At 39.8% G+C, this 16,917-nt stretch overlaps 1 protein-coding gene across 17 annotated transcripts in view; it reads right to left on the minus strand.

Annotated features, from left to right (window-relative positions):
* The window catches only part of TCF4 (transcription factor 4), a 365,917-nt gene that overhangs the window by 168,617 nt on the left and 180,383 nt on the right, over nt 1-16,917 (minus strand). For 15 of the 17 annotated variants that reach the window (XM_047765454.1, XM_047765461.1, XM_047765445.1 and 12 more), the window contains one exon: nt 12,506-12,570. In XM_047765454.1, coding sequence (XP_047621410.1) covers nt 12,506-12,570 — 65 coding nt within the window. Of the gene's footprint in view, nt 1-12,505; nt 12,571-16,917 lie in introns of those variants that run through there. The other 2 variants (XM_047765499.1, XM_047765491.1) reach the window with 1 other exon arrangement.

The raw sequence follows: 16,917 nt of genomic DNA on the forward strand, positions 1-16,917 counted from the left end.
GGCAATTGTGAGTACTTTCTGAAGGTGCACTACAACATTTTAGGGGATAGTACAGTCACCTAGGATATAATCCAATGAAATCTGCTTTGTAAAGAAGTATGAAATGGACACAGTCTGGAGTCCAAGAATGATAGGGTTGACATGTTTTCCCCAAAAGGTACTAGGGTGGAAGTTCTCCTAGAAACAAATCAAAGGATGATCCCTTCTTCTCCACACAAAATGCCAAACTTAAATATTCTCTCCATTGACAAAATGGCATCCAGGATTTGTACTCTGAAAACACGTTCAAGCAAGTCTTTCCTGGTAGCTAAGGGGGAGTAGGATTGAAAGAAACTGGTCCCTGTTAGTGACTGCTCTTGGTTTGAGACAGTTAAATGGCAGAGATGCAGAAAGCCTCCTTGAGGGACGATGTCTCAGCAGTAGCAGCTGCTGACGTTCTTCTTTGCCACATGTCACTGTCCATAGCAAGATTTTTACCACCGTTGATGTTGTGTCATACCAGTCACTCTATACACTGACAGCTTTGAATCACAGACCTCAGAGTGACACACAGACTTCACAGTTCAAAAGTACTATTAAATTATTTCCCCAGGAATGAATCACATTCAAGGGAAGAACTTTCAGTTAAAGGGGGGCTTCAAAGGAATGGTATGGCCTGAATTAAGCTATATTCCCAACTTGTGTGTAGTTTTGTATGAAAAGTTTGTTTAGAATTTACAATGCATTGTCCTACTGAAAAAACTTATAAAGTTGAAATACTTCTAAAATCTTGAATTCTGATTCTTTGGGGGTTTTGTAGTATAATTGTAAGCCATGATCCCAAGACTCAGGCTGATACCCCCATTAAACCTTAAACCCATGAAACAGGAGGGCAGAAAATATCCCACTGAGCAAACTCTCAAAGGCCCAGGCAACCCCCAGTGGAACCAAATGACCACTGGTTTTAATCAATACTGTTATCAAAAAAAGAAAATTCAGGAGTTCCCTGATGGCTCAGTGGGTTAGGGATCTGGTGATATCACTGCTGTGGCTTAGGTTGCTGCTGTGGTGTGAGTTTGATCCCTGGCCTGGGAACTTCCACATACTGCAGATGGGGCCAAAAATAAAAAAATAAATTAACAATTTAAAATTTTTAAAAAATATTCATCATTTGAAAACACGACTATTTTTAATCTGGACTGGTGATCAACAGTGCTACCTGATTTTCTGTCTTCTCTATGGCAATGATACTGATCTTTATCTGTGACTTCATGCTGTGAAACCATCTACCTTTCAACTGTCATCAGAGGATACCTCCTGAGTCTGAGTCTACACTGGCACTGGGTCAGAGGTCCATCTCTTATTCCCTCTGTCCATTTCCCATACAGTCCTTCTGAATGCACAAAACATTCTTTCTATGAAACTGCGTAATGAGTAACCTTAAACCTCTCCCAAAAGGGTATATGGTTTTCTTCCTGTTCACATAGTTGACATCTTGTCTTTAGATTCTTCCATGATAACGTGAAGCAAATTTACAAGCATTCCTTCTTAGCTAATCACTGTAAGGGCAGCAGGATTAACTCACTGTGAATAACTGGTCATACTCATTATTATATAATACTATACAATGATACCTTACATACCTTAAGTGAGAATAAGGTTATGCTTAGTTTATTTCAGTGAATATTTTACTATTATTTCTGTTTGGATAAAAATTATTTTATAGGCATCATTATTGACCCAATTGTCAACAAAATATACATGTTAAGGGGAGGGATTTAATCCAATAGGAATCTATAAGTTCTGTATGACCTACTAACTCATTCCCTCTTCATATTATTTCCTATTCTGCTATTAGGATGATCTTGAGGTTTATAAAAATCTCTATCAAAGCACAACATGAATTAAGATTTTGATCCTTTTTTTGTAACTTTTATTTCTACATAATAGATACTGATTTTGTAACTTTTTTTCTATATAATAACTTCATGATTAGAGGTACATGCTGGGGTCCTTTCCCTTTGACTATTTATCCTGTGTTGATAGTAGCCAGACTCTCAGTGTTTCCTTTCTGGAGCATGTATGATATTTTTGTATATATATGTAAAGATGAGAGGAGAAGGAAAACAAAAGAAAAAAATGACAATGACTTCTCATCAGAGTATGAGAAAAGCTAGTTACTTAGCTAAATAAAAATAACATATTTAGTGATTTGTAATATAAGGATCATATGAACTCCCTGGGTCTCAGGAGGTCTGCAATATGATCTTTTCAAAAGGTATCTTGCCAATTTAATTGAGGTAGGAGTTATTTAATTTTTTTACAGGTATAGTTTTCAATAAAACTACATATGCCTATAATACTGCAATGGCAGATGTGTCTCGATTATTAGAGGTGGGCTCAAGGGAATATATACAATGGATCTTGAAATCTGTAAGCAGCTGTTTAGGGGGGGCAGTGAAATGATGGGGGAGGGCACTGTACCACACACATGTTCCTTAAGTGCAGCAATGTTTTGTTATTTTACTGCAGGTGTATTACAGAGATGAAATTTAATAACTTACTGTATACAATACCAATAAAACTGAAAAGATTCAGTGCCCTGCTGTTCATTATCGTGGTACAAATGAGCTTGGATTATTCTGTGTGCATGCACAGTCAAACCCCAACACCGAGAGACCCCCCACATGTAGAGCTCTGGAGGATGGTCACCCCTCAAAAACGTTAGCAATGTTCTTCCTTAATTGCTTTCCTATCATTGAATTGTTGTCTCCAATTCACATAAACGTGGCTTGAACGTGGGTTACAAATAAGATATAGTTGGTATTTTTTCAAATGTCATAGAAAGCCTTCACTGGAAGAGGTCTTCTGAAAGGAGAGATTAGAATCAAAGGATATATAGATTTCCTTAAGTGCCTTAAGAATGTATCAGTGATAATGTATTCCATTCAACAAAATCTAAGGACGCACCAGTCTAAAGATGCTGTCCCACCAAAATTTGACTCCCTTATCAAGTACAAGAAATGTCTGACATAAGTGCCATCCTGTGAAAAAAAACATTTGTGTATTAGAAATGCTAAAGCAAATGCAACTATGTATTTGTGCCAGCTTTCTTCTCCCAAGAAACAACTCTGTTAGATAATAAATGACACAATGAACATAAAAGGCTCTTGCCTTGGGAAGCTCGGTTTAGTTTATCTGTGAGTGAAAACATCTGTAAAGAAGTCCACATAAACATCCAGAACACACCCACAATTTTTCAAAGGATGAAGTTCCTCGATCCTAAGCCAGTTACTACTATCAGGCAGAGCAACAGACTCAATATCTGTTCCTTCCTTAAGTATTTACTTCTAAAAAGATTATGGGGTTTTGTTGTTAGCTTGCAGTGTTCTCAGTATTTTAACTTGGGGCTTGGGTTTTAAGAGATTCAGGAGACATTTCCTAATGGTGGAACCATTTCAAGCACGATCACACACAAAGGAATAAATGTTTCTGCCATTTCATACTGAAAATTTCTTCTGACGCTGAATTATGGAAAGAAGCTATAGGGCTATACTGATTTCTACAAGATGGGCAGGCTTATTTCAAAATGAAATTTTACCAAGGACACCTCAATTACTCAAACATAATTAAATCAACTGTTTGTTTACTAATTGATTAATTTTCCCTTTCTCTTTACATATCAAAAGTATAAAGATGAATTGTAGTCCTAATTGCTAGGGGTTATTGAAAACCCCAAATGCATTTCTTAAGAAAAGAGAAGTTAATCCCAATATTCTGGTGAAATTTCATTTTGGATACCAAGGCTATGTTTTTGGTGTTTCGTAAATCATCTCAAAGCAATTTCAATTTTTTTTTTAATGCACTAGCTATACTGAACTGTTTATAAAACTTGACTATGTTTCTAACAAATAAATGACAAAAATATTTGTCATTTTATATATTTCACAAGTGAGTTAAATAACACAATTGAAAAAATTACTGGGTCACATTTAAGATCCTGTTCAAGGCATTGTTTCCAAATTTCACTCTATGTAGTTCTTATATTTTGGGGAAGAATAATTTGATCTATGAGGAATCCAAATTTGTTTAAATAAGAGTTAAGAGCAAACCATATTCTGCCCGCCTTGCACAAAAAACAAGGCCCAAATATAGTCTATACATTTTTAAGAAAGTGCTCATGCTGTTGCTAAAATGTGAATTGGCATATTCTATCCCAGCCTTTTCACAGGAAATCGTCATTGGGTTTAATGAAATTGCACATGCTAATTTTGAGGATGTTATAGAATAGATTATTTATAGAGGCACATGTGGGTTGTTTATTTGTTTGTTGTTTTTAAAGGCTGGACTGTAAGGAGCCGTGCTGACCCCCTCTCTGCCTCCGCCACCAATTGTTCTCAGAGTTCTAATTCAACCTGAGAAGCTACTCCATTCTGGGCACTGTGTTAGAGGCAGAGCCTCCAGCGGCCTGGGACCCACTGAGTGGTTTTCCAGGTGGGCTGTCATAAAGGCTTCTGAGTCTAGAAGCCTCATCATGAGCTTGGGCAGCAGGGATCCCAAGTTGCAAAAGCACTGGCTTTAAAACCAGGCATTTTAGGTCGAAAGCCTGGCTCTGAAACTTGGTTGGGGTGGGATCTTGGGTCAGCTCCCTTTACTCCTCTGAGCATCACTTTCTCAACCATTAAATGAAGATAAAAATAATAACCCTGGGGGTGGGGTTGATATTGGCACCTAAGGCACCTAATATTAGTCCCCCGGGGTTCCTCTAGATTAAGCCCAGACTTATGTTTAGAAATTCACTCACTTTGTTTTGTTTTTGCTTTTTAGAGCCTCACTCGTGGCATATGGAGGTTCCCAGGCTAGGGGTCGAATCAGAGCTACAGCTGCCGGCCTAGGTCACAACCACAGCAACACCCAGATTAGAGCCGCGTCTGTGACCTACACCACAGCTCATGGCAATGCTGGATCCTTAACCCACTGAGCAAGGCCAGGGACCAAACCCGCAACCTCATGGTTCCTAGTTGGATTCGTTTCCGCTGCACCATGACGGGAACTCCAAATTCACTCACTTTGACGTTCACTCACCAGCCACGTCTGGATTGTGAATGGACGTATGGATTCACTATCCTCATGGTCCTTGACTGAGCACCTTCATTGGGCTTCACAGCAACCCATCTGACTCAGTCGGTCAGCCACTGATGGTCAACCTTGTGAGATCTTTAAGAACAATTACTAGAATACAGAGGAGAGATCTGAGAATTCAGAGAAACTCTACTGCTTACGGCAAGATTCATCTAATGGCTAGGGGTACAGAGATTGTCACAGATTCCAAATTTCAGCAAAAGAAGACTAGCGTTTATGTGCAAAGAAACATCGCCTACACTTACCTCCTTCCTCCAGCAATTAAAGCATTTCTGACTGTTAGCCTGAATCGGAAGGTATTTTTCTCATCAATATACCTTGAGCAATTTGAAGGATGCTTTAATGCTTCCAGTCTCTTCCAGGTAAGGAAATATATTTCATATGAGGATTACTAACATCAGATGTGTATATGTATGAACCCTGAAACTGACAGCACTGAAATGAACAATGAAAGAAAGCTCTTTAAAGAAGGTCAGCTATAAACGTAGAAGGAATGATGGAGTTAAAAAAAAAAATCACTAGTTTAAAACCCTCTTGATTCAGGCAAGTATCATCACTGGACGCTAAAACTATCAGGTCAAAAAACTGTCAGGGAACAGGGAGCCATGCCGGTACTAAAGAATCAACACAAGGGTTATTTGCTAATTACAAAGGGGAAAAGGTTTCTTTTCAATGGACAGATCTGGGGGATTTCCACTTCTACCAAGTGATTAAGTCACCGTCACCAACAGTAACATAACTAGACAGGACACGCCTCTGGACAAAATGCAGTATGAAGCACACAGCATAACCTATGAAATACTCAGGCCGAAGTGTTTAATGTCCATCTGAATAAGCCTGTCGACCTAATTTCCAATTTGTAGGCAAGACGAGGAGTAACAAATGAAACCCCACCATAAAGAAATAATTGAACCATTTAAAGAAGTGGGCATATTTTTCAAGACAACTTGCCGCTCTTTTATTGTAAATAACACTTTTCAAAAAAATTACAGGAACTGCTCTAGAGACAAAATACACACATAAATGCAATGTGTGTATGTGGAGGAAGAGGTAGTGAAGCCATTTTCATGGGGACAATCAAAAAGAGCTGAATCTGGATTGGGTATTAGATTAGGAAACTACTATTAATTTATTTAGGGGTGATAATAGTATTTTAGTTAAATAGGTACATGTTCTTAATTTTCAGAGACACATGATGAAAACTCTAAGGGTGAAATCTTATTAGATCTGCCACTGAAAATGGTGCACTGAAAAATATATATACTTATGCATATACACACACAAAGCAAACATAACAAATATTAACAACTGCTTAAGTGGTAGGTACATGACTCTTTATTGCATTATTTTTTCAACTCTTCTGAGAATTAAAATGTATACTATATAAGATTAAAGAAAAAATTTTAATTAAAGGAACGGAGCTTGATTTGCCCCCTTCATATCCAGAAAGCTGCTGGTGGGGGCAGAAGGGAGGGTGGCAAGAGCTTCCCTTTGTTCTTCTCCCTTCTACCTAACATTTCACTAGAGGGTCAATAAATATTTGTTTACTGAATGCAATGAAAAGAGGGCCTCTGTTCCCCTCTTTGAAGAGTGTTGGGTGGCCGATGGGAGAAGTACACCATAGCCATGGCCCCCAAAACAAAGGAGCCACTGCCTGGAAAGCAGTGCTCAGCGGCAGAGTCCCAATGCCATCACCCTGCAGACTCGGTCCCTGTGAGGTCCCATGCCATGGTGATTTTAAGTGTTCTGTCCCACCGTCCACACCGGCACATTCTGGAGTTCCCAGAGGGCCCAGCATGACACTGTCATTTCTATGGATTAGGTCGCCGCTGAGGGTTCAATCCTTGGCTTGGGAACTTTCTTACATGCCCAGGGTGTGGCCAAAAGCAAAACAATACAAAAAGGATGGGCCTGAAGTCCGACTTTTGGTTCCCATAACACGCCCACCAGAAACCCAGGACATCTACAAATCCCTCCATCTTCCTTTTTTTTTTTTTTTAAACAGGACCTCATTTTAATTTTTTAAAGTTTTTTGAAGTATAGTTAATTTACATGGCTCTGATAATTTCTGCTATACAACCAAGTGACCCAGTCATACATATACACATATTCATTCTCTGTCAGATTCTTTTCCCACATAAATGATCACAGAACACTGGGTAGAGTTCCCTGTGCTATATAGCAGGTCCCCGTTGGCCAATCATTCCACATACCTCAGTGTGTATATATCAACCCCCAAACCCCAAGTCCATCCCTCCCCACTGCCCTCACCTGTCCCCTTTGGAAAACTCTGTGAGTCTGTTTCTGTTGTGCAAAGAAGTTCATTTGTATCTTTTGGGGGTTTTTTTGCTTTTTTTTTTTTTTTACAAATCCTTCCTTTTGACCTAGAAAGGCCAGACCACCAGGCTACAACTCAGCCCCAAGGAAGCAAGTGAGGAGTGACTCTCCTGAATCTGACCTCTATGGCATTCCAGGGTCTGCACAACTCACTAGAAGGAAGGGCTTCCAAAGGCCTTTCTTTGAGAGAGTATAATGTTCTGGTTGTCGATGACACGAAAACGGTGCTCACACTATGGCTCGACATTGCTCTTTAGACTTGACTCTCTTGCAATGCTTCCTAAAGTGATGCTGGGTAAAGAAGCATCACAATCCTCACCCTGCCAGGTACAGGGTACACACAGGGCGAGATGGAGTTGATCTAGCCTCTGCCTGGCTGGAGGCAGGGAGGGAGGAGGACCAGCAGTCAACAAACATCAACAGGGGCACATTCAAAAAGCACCATGAAAGGCAAAGCAGAGCGCTAAGGTAGACATGGATGGAAGAGCTTCCGAGGGAGGATGCACAGGACCAGGGATGAACAACAGTGCACTATGAACCAACACTTAACCATAACGTCCAAGTAAAAACCAAGATACATTTCTGCTTGCACAAGGCCTAAACAGCCATTTTCATAAGAGACAAAGGATTTCATACCTTTTGTGCTTACCTCCTTCCTCTTTTGACCTTACATAAGAAACACTGAAAGGGTCCAAAAGTTTTAGAATTAAGCAATTTGTAATTCTTTTTGCATCAAAACTAAAAAAGGAACTTGAGGGAAAAGGATGCATTCTTAAATGTGTAACTCATTTCAGAACCAACTACATACGCTTAATTTCAATGAATCTAAAACAACTGGGTTGGTGAGCAAGCCCACTTCCTCTACAACTGTGAAGTTTCTGGAATCTCACAAAGGTATCCAAGATTAGGCCTAATTCTTAAATCCCATCAGTTTTAAGACCTAGCCATCAAATAACTTTAGCAGCTAGTTCTATTTGATTACTTGCTGAGAAAGAAAAAGAATGTGGATGAGGCTAGAGCCTCGGACTTCACTAGAGAAAACAAGATACGGGTGGGATATTTAGTCGTGGATATTTTGTATAAAGATGTCAAGGCTTCTTACTGATTTTTTAGAATCACCAATTTTCACTGCCTTTTAAATGAAGTACATATAAAATATATTCCCATGTCCTGAATAATCAAATTAAGGCAAGAAATCGGAAAGCTTTTTCAAGGTCAGTGGCAACACCAGATTTTGAACACAAGTCTTTAAAATCGACTCCTATAGAACATTTTAGGAAATCATCAAACCCAGCTGCATATGCGTATCACCTGGGGAGTTATCAGAAAAGCAAAGGCCCAACTCATAAGATTTGAATCTAACTGGTCTCATACCTATGGTCCAGCTTTCCGTAGATTACATACACAAAACATACACTCACACACACACACACACACACACACGTACACACACTTGCCCAGGAGATAAAACAAAACAAAACAAAACAAAGCAAAAAAACCATTGCTTTAGATCTGAGCTATCTCCCAGAAAGAAAAGACAAACATGTCCTAATAATCAATGCTCAATTTCCATTTAAGGGGAAAATTTCTGTTTTAATAATAAGCATTTGTGTTGACATCACCACCTCATTCAAAGACAGAAGATGTCAGTGAGAAGAAAAAAGTTTGCAATCACTAAATATCCTATTCAAAGCAGCAAAAGAGGTCAAAAGTAAATGATGACTTTTTCCCCCTTTTGTCACGTACACCAATGCCCATTGGCAATTAGCTACTGGTTATCATATTAATAATGTTGGATCTCCTGTGAAAAACTTTATTTCCGTTCATTTTTATTTGTCAGACTTTCCATTATAAATTTTATTTTCTCTGCCAATTAAAAAAAAAAAGTAGTTATGAGGTTGCAATTTGGCAAGAACATTTTAAGCTTGGGTGTGATTTCCGTACCCCAATTTGATTTAAATTAGTTTTGCCATATACAGTGAGAACTAAAAAAAAAAAAAAGTCTGGCCGCTTTGGTTTCTATTGGTTTACCTTCTATTTCAAAAGACTGAATAAGCCATGGTGTTTCATTTCTGATCATTTTATGTGAAAATGCATTCATGAATTAACATCATCCCATTACTATTTTTAATGTAAAAAATATAATCGATAAAAAGGGAACTGCCGGCTCTATTTTCTGGCTAAAACAATCCTTTTTAAAAGTCCCATGTTTATCACTATTAGTGGTAACTCTTTAAGAGACAGATAACAGATATATATTTTTTTAAACCTGATGCAGTCTGAAATAATAAACATTTCAAAATAAGAATTTATTTCTCCAGGATGGCTCTTGGCTACCTGTTGCTTACTACCGCTAATTCTATACACCAAACAAAAGGCTACTGGGACTGGAAGAAGCATGTTCATATGTAACAGTGCTGATCCCTGTAAGTCCACAGGACACACTGTTATAATATGATAAAGCAGTTTTCGGAGCTCCTTAGGGCAAATCATCTAGAGCATCTCCAGCCAGTATCTCTATAAGGCAGTAAACAGGAGAAAACAAAAAGCTCCCGCTCCATGAGTCACTCACCTTGCCACACAGTGGGGAATCATTTCAGCTGTGATCTGCTATTTAGACTTGAAGCCCAAGATAACCGAGACTCTGCCTTTCTTTTTTGGTTTGCATAGCTGGTGTTGGAGACAGGTTCAAAAAACAATTCGGCGCAAGAGAAACTCATTCACTGGAAGACCCACTATGGTCTGCCCTATTCTCGATTTCAAGAGCAGAAATTCCTAATGTGTACCCTTTCTATCTCCAGCCCCGATATCTTCAATCAGGAAATTTCCAACACTGTGCTCTTTGCTTTCTCCTTAAGTGATCACACCGTCTATGGATGCTGCTGAGCCCAGGCTAAGCAAAGAGAGAGTCGGTCCTTGCAGGACTCACAACCACAAAGCAGAAATAAGAATGAAAGCATCTCCACACCCCACAGCTACGCTATGAAGACTTTTTAAGAAAAGCGGATGCAGCCGTGCTCCTATATACAACGGAATTTTCCTGGACACAAATGTCTCAAAAGGAGACATCCCCAAGGCCCAGACACCCAGCCGTCACATGCCAGTCCGTCCACCTCTAGTCCACCCCATCTTCCCCCTTCCACTTCTCACCTTGTGTTTGCCAAAAAAAATTAACTTCAGTCTCCCCCGAGGGAAGTATTTCCCACACACCGAGGGAGGGTCTGTGTCCCTCTGCACATACGCTGACAGACTCACGCGGTCTGGATGATGCTTTCACAAGTTAAGGGGCCTCGCGCTTACTCAGCAGAGGAAATCTTTGTGTCTGGGAGGAATCACGCCAATTCCTATTAGTAAGAAAGGATACAGGGGCGAGGAAGCCTATTCTCTCATTGACCAGAAAAAGAGGCCCAGCAAAAACAGAGACCTCTGCCATGACCATCTGCGGAAAGGAAGGATGTTGTCAACTTTCTTCTCCCCTCCCCCTAAAACTCCAGCGACCTCTGCCTTGACCCTCAGAAACCAGATCCACAGGAACAGGCTCTTCTGCAGGAATTGAGAGCTTTACACCAGAGACGGCACTCAGAGGCTTGTTGCCCAAGCTATCTGCCCCGCACATTTGCGCTCACATTCCAAAGATGTTTCCGTTGCGCTGGAATGGCTGTAAATTTCTTTCCTGTGGAATTCTTTCCAAACAAACTGCCATAAACTGTACTCTGCAGCTTGTGCAGCAGGAGCTCTGAACCAAGCACCGTTCACCTCATCACAACAAATCTTTCAGATGCCGAATATGACTGGAGGGTGGCTGGGCCAAAGAAGTCAACTTTAAAAAATGCAAATATACCCAAAAGGGGGGAGGGAAAAAAAAAAAAAAGCAAACAACACAATTCCACCAGAATTCCACCTTTCCTGATCTAGGGCTGATACCTAAAGAAAACCTCCTCCACAGGCTCTATTTCATGACTGTTTGCTTACATTTTTCAGCATCCATTAAACAGGTTGTTTAAAAAAAATCAAAAGGGATTTTTTTTTTCCCATATCATTAAAGAAAATGGGAGGGTGAGAGGGTTCAAGAGAGCAAGCGTTCCCTTCCCAGCACAAAAAAGAACGTACATTCTGGGTGAATAATAAAACACGAGAAAGCTTTGAATCTGAAAGAGGATGATTAAATTTGATCAAGAGTTTTCCAAAGTAAGAAATCGATGCACTTATAAAAAGAAAGTCTATATCTTAAAGGAAAAAAAAAAAGATTTTAAACATGTGATTAGTGCCGATCCTGAAATTAAAAAGAAAGCACCTATAAAAACTCAATTGTCTTGAAACAAAGCTTACACTTTTGGCTATTGATAGTATTTTTAGAACTGGCCATTCTCTGGAGAGTTGAAAGTATGCAAATGCAGAGTGCCCAGAGACACACACACACACATGCTATACCTTTGTATGACACTGGCATTTTATTATTTAATTAAAGTACTCTTATTTTTCTAGCTCACGCATGCTTCCCTTGAGACGGCTTTGCTGTTAGCCTGCTGGCCTTGACTTCTAGCCAAAAACAATTCAGAAACAAAAAGGGACAACAAATCATATTTTCACAGACATTTTTATCCCTCAATACAACCCTGTTTTCACACAACATCCTACAGCCCCTGTGAAAACTATAATTTAGGGCAGGAGCCACCCGAACCCCAGGATCTTTCAAACTGGCTGCACGAAGCATTTCCAGGGTAAGAAATTCTTAAGTTCTTAATTGCAAATAAACTCTTTTGATAGAACCACTTTACCCTACATCCCTGGTTTGCAAACAGTGCCACTGGTACCGGCTGACGGATTAAAAAATAACAACAAGCCAGTGAATACAGTTCTGATACGATGAGGTGTTTATTACTTCCACCCTCGGTGTGATTTCATTACTTTTTAAAAGGGACAGGCGTCGGCAGACTGTCAGTGCCGGAGTGCCACAGTCTAAAATGCATCATCTCATTGACAAAAACAAACGGATTTACCAGGTTAATTCTCCCAACCCTTCCCCAGAATCGAGGTTCTCACTTACCTGGTGGCAACCCTGTAAATTTGATTCTCTCCCATAAGATGAGTATGAGCCCCTTTCTGTTTTACCTGCCAAAAGAAACAAACAAACAAAACAAAAAGTGTAAATTGTGTTTCTCCTTAAAAGAAAAATCTCCTCCAGGTAACAGGCAGCCACTTCTCTTCCCCGATGTTTACATACGTAAAGTAGGCACTACTGGCAATGTATGCAAGCAAGAGAGGGAATAACACTTCCTCACTCTGGCTATGATAAACTGGAAAAAAAATATCCTTCATTCCTATTCTTAGCCAAACTGCTCCACACTTCCAAAAACTGTCATTCCAATGGCCTCCACTTTCTCTAACAAACAAACTGTCACTCCTTATTTTCACTTTCTCTCTCTCTCCCACAAAATTTAAACAACTTCATTTTTATTTACACAGCAGGCAAATTATCTATGTAATGACCCTAGCCTAGTAATTCCCATTGATTATATTGACACTTAATGGTGAGGCCAAAGCTAATCAATCAGGGCTCTCCAGATGGTGAATAAAGCAAAGAAACTATTCAAAATTCTGAGTCTCTCTCTCTCTCTCTCTCTGTCTGTATCTCCTCTATCGCCATCTCTCTTTTATTGAAACTCCCTCTCCTAGGGGTAAAGCCTATCATGATCAAGATGATGCTGGCATTTATATTTGGGCAAGTGGGCTTTTGAAAAATTGCCCACTCTGAACCCAACTTCAGATTCCACCAGTAGAGCCAGCAGAACAAGGGATAATGGAACGCGAATGTCTTGTTCTAATTCGAACAATCCAGTGTTTATCTGTAGACTGCTCTACAGAGATATCTAAAGGTTTAGATGCTATTTGGTCCTATCTAAGGATAAACATCAAGGCTGCTCATTTGTTTCTTTTAAAAGTATGTTTAGTCGTAATAATCAGCACGAAAGACAATGAAACCACATTACAAGAGATCTAGGCAGTAGACTAAACCTCATGACATATAAAGAGTCTCTACAGAAAACAATCCACACTAGGATGTTAAAAAGGGCTACTGCCACCCACGTGCCCAGAACACGAACCCCACCCCATCCAAGATTGCAGGATATGTTTTTTCTTTGAGAATAGAACTTAACGTACGCTTTACACCCAGGCCTAGGCTATTCTTTTTTCCAATGGGAAAATTCAAAACTAGTATTTTGAGGGACTGGATGGGTCCTTTAATGTTTACAATGCCCAAGTCGCCCCCACCCCTCACCTCAACTCAAGTTAACGTAGGTGTTAGGAGTAACAGTGTTCATTTCAATCTTTTAGTTCAATGGTGTGATTCAAGTATACCTTTTTAACACCACACAAAGAATATATTGTTGATAAATCTTACATCTGGTCAAAAGCATACCTTGTATGTAAGTCACTATCTATACAAAAGGGAAGAGGATTTTTGAAGAAAGCCAAACCTGAGTCTTAACGTTAACCCTCTCAGAGCCTTCTTACCCAAGTATTAACTTTTCCACTGACTTCAAATGAATCTCACACTTGGGAAAATCCCTCCCCGCCACCCCCAACTCCTGGTATGGTGTTCAGTGTAAAGTAGAAAATCAATGCCCATGTTGGTTTCAGTTCCAAGAAACAGGACACCATCTTGCAGACTGTCAGTCCTGGGAGGTTTAAGAGAATAACTTTCATTGTATGAGAATTCTGCATTAAAGAAAAGACACATTGGCCTGTTTCAGAAGGATAAATGGTCATAAAGACATATCTACTCTTCTGTGAAAGTCGGAGGTAAGGTACTTATAGCCTTTAACGTCTCTTCATAAATATTACTAACAGAAAAAAACTTAACCTTTATGAGCTCTGGCACCTAAAAAGCTTCAATACAACCACAACATAATTCACTTTGACCTAATATTCACTTGTTTAACAACCAGAAAGGCAGGTAGAGAGGTAAGTAGAAAGGCAGACAAACAGATAGGAAGAGAGAGAGATAAGGCAGAATTTACTCTGACCTCCCAGGAAATTGAACCTCTAGTGTCCTGTTTCAGTAATTTCCAAAAACTGGATTGTAAAATACAGTTTGAAGGGAGAAAGGCTATCTATTTCTTTCTCTAGAAGGAATTACTGAAGCTATCCTCTCTAGAATTTCACCACCTGCCATTATTTCCCAACTCGACTCTGGCACAAAGACCTGGAGAGATGAATTTTCCTACCAGGATTTGTCTCAATTTATATATAAGTTAGGTCTATTCCTTTCTTTATTTTAAAGGTAGAAGGAGTTCATGCAAATATGCAAATAGTAAGGATGTGAGGGAAAGGGAGAGGGAGAGGGGAAGAATGAACGTGAATAAGAATAAATGAGAAAGAGGGAGAGAGGGGAGAGGAAAGGACAGAAATAAAGAGAGTGGCCTGGGAAGCACAGAGGAGAGCAAGGGAGACGAGGGGAGGGAGGGATGAGCAGAAGACGGGTTCCTGCTGCACTGAGTCCCCAAAGTACTTCTGGCTACGCGGACCCAGCATTCTTTACTATCATATCAGATACAGACTGCTTCATCTTAATTTTGCTTGTTAAAAAATATTTATCCAGATACAAAAATAAACCCACTGCAAATTACAAGTTGTCAGGGTTAAAAATCTACTCCTGTTTGTGTGGGGGAGGAGAAGAGACCAGCATAGACATGAATCATTCTCAGTAATTTGAGTGTTTCCATGACATCAATGGGCACCCGTCCAGGACTCTGTCGAAGTCTGTGAGGTACCAAAGAGGCAGCGCAGCCAGCAGGAGGCTGGGAGGTGCACTTTTTTTTTCCTTTTTTTTTTTTTTAAGGATTATGCTCCTTGTAAAGATCTCATCTGTAGCATCCACTTTTACCATCAAATAGATCGCTCCAGAGATCATGAGCGAACACATTTCATTCTGATAGTGTAAGCCTTTAACTTTATTACATCTTTTTGTTCCCCAATTCAACTATAAATCTGTCCTCAGAGCCCAAACCCCTTGTTTGGGAGCAAAATAATCAGGAACTGTGGATAAACCCAAGCACCTTCTCAAACTCAAAATATCTCAAAATATCACAGCTATTCCTACAATTTCCTAATGACAAAAAGCAGCCATTTTACAATGACACCTCAGTTTCCAGAAGGGGAAAAAAATACATAGATCTTTTGTGTAAATTGTCCATAAAAAAATTAGCCATGGTCTGGATGTAGACTTTCTGCTTAAAATGCACTGGAACATTTGTTTCAGATAACAAAATTTTCAAGAGCACTGATAACATGTTTGAGTAGGATTCTTAAGTAACTATCTGTGCTCGCAAACACAAAAGCCCTTAAATATGTGTGTTTACTCTACGTCAGGCATGGATTTTTGTCACTTATACCCACGGGCTGGCGCGGACAGCTTCTTTCCTCCACCCTTCACCACCGACATCCCCCCATCTCCTCAACCACAACGGAGCTTTGAAAGAGCTAAAGATGCTATTTTTTCCCAATATTTAAAAGAGATACCAGTGATGAACAAACCCTGCGCGTTCACTGCGGAATTTTCGAGACAACCCTCCAGTACTAGAATGCGACAGCCGCTGCGGATATTTTTTGGCACAAAGACAATGGTGGCAGTGCCAAGCCCCATGGCTAAAACTACTCAAAAGAGGCATAAGGGTAGCATTAATCGCTCAAGTCTTTTACTGCATGGAGTACTGTTGTCCATATTTTAAAAACTAAAAGTACCCGTTAGTAACATTTGTCGTATGCCCACCAAGGGGGGGGGGGATTCTGAAATATACACCAGAAACAAATCTTGTCAAGCATTTGATTCATTTTTATATCTAAAAGGACCAAATGTTAAATTTTGCTGCCGGTGACGATTTGCCGTGCGTGAAACGAATAATATGACCTAGTGGGGTACACTGAAGGTGGATTGAAAGCTACAGGAGGGGTTTCATAAACTAAGTCGACATATTGGCTAAACAACTTTTCTTCTGCAAAAATGATGTATACAAGGAATGTGAAATCCTATGTCACAATTTTTTAAATTAAACAAGAAAAATGCTGTAAATGAGCAGACACAACATCTGTCAATCAATCCTTCTGGAGACAAAGGAGCTCCACACGCAGCCCCGTCTCTAGGACAAGGCGGCGTCTACAGTGAGCAAACAATCCGGAAAGTCAACATGTGTTCTATCCAAATCAAACCCATAGGCTGCTAAAACCTGTCTTTAAATTTGATTATTAAAAATGGCACCAATGGGCAATCGATAAAGGAGTCACTTGCTTCTTCTGTTGCCCTTGTGGGAGGGGGCAAAAAAAAAGAAACTCAATCTAAGCAGAAAATAGAAGCTACTTTCAATTATTTTAAAGGCCAATCCTTTCACTGTTTTATTCAATCATTCTTTATCTTGCTGCCCCAAGGATAAGGGAAAAAAAATTTAACTGGGGGGCAGT

This window comes from Phacochoerus africanus, chromosome 2, assembly GCF_016906955.1.
Source record: "Phacochoerus africanus isolate WHEZ1 chromosome 2, ROS_Pafr_v1, whole genome shotgun sequence".
Taxonomy (NCBI): domain Eukaryota; kingdom Metazoa; phylum Chordata; class Mammalia; order Artiodactyla; family Suidae; genus Phacochoerus; species Phacochoerus africanus.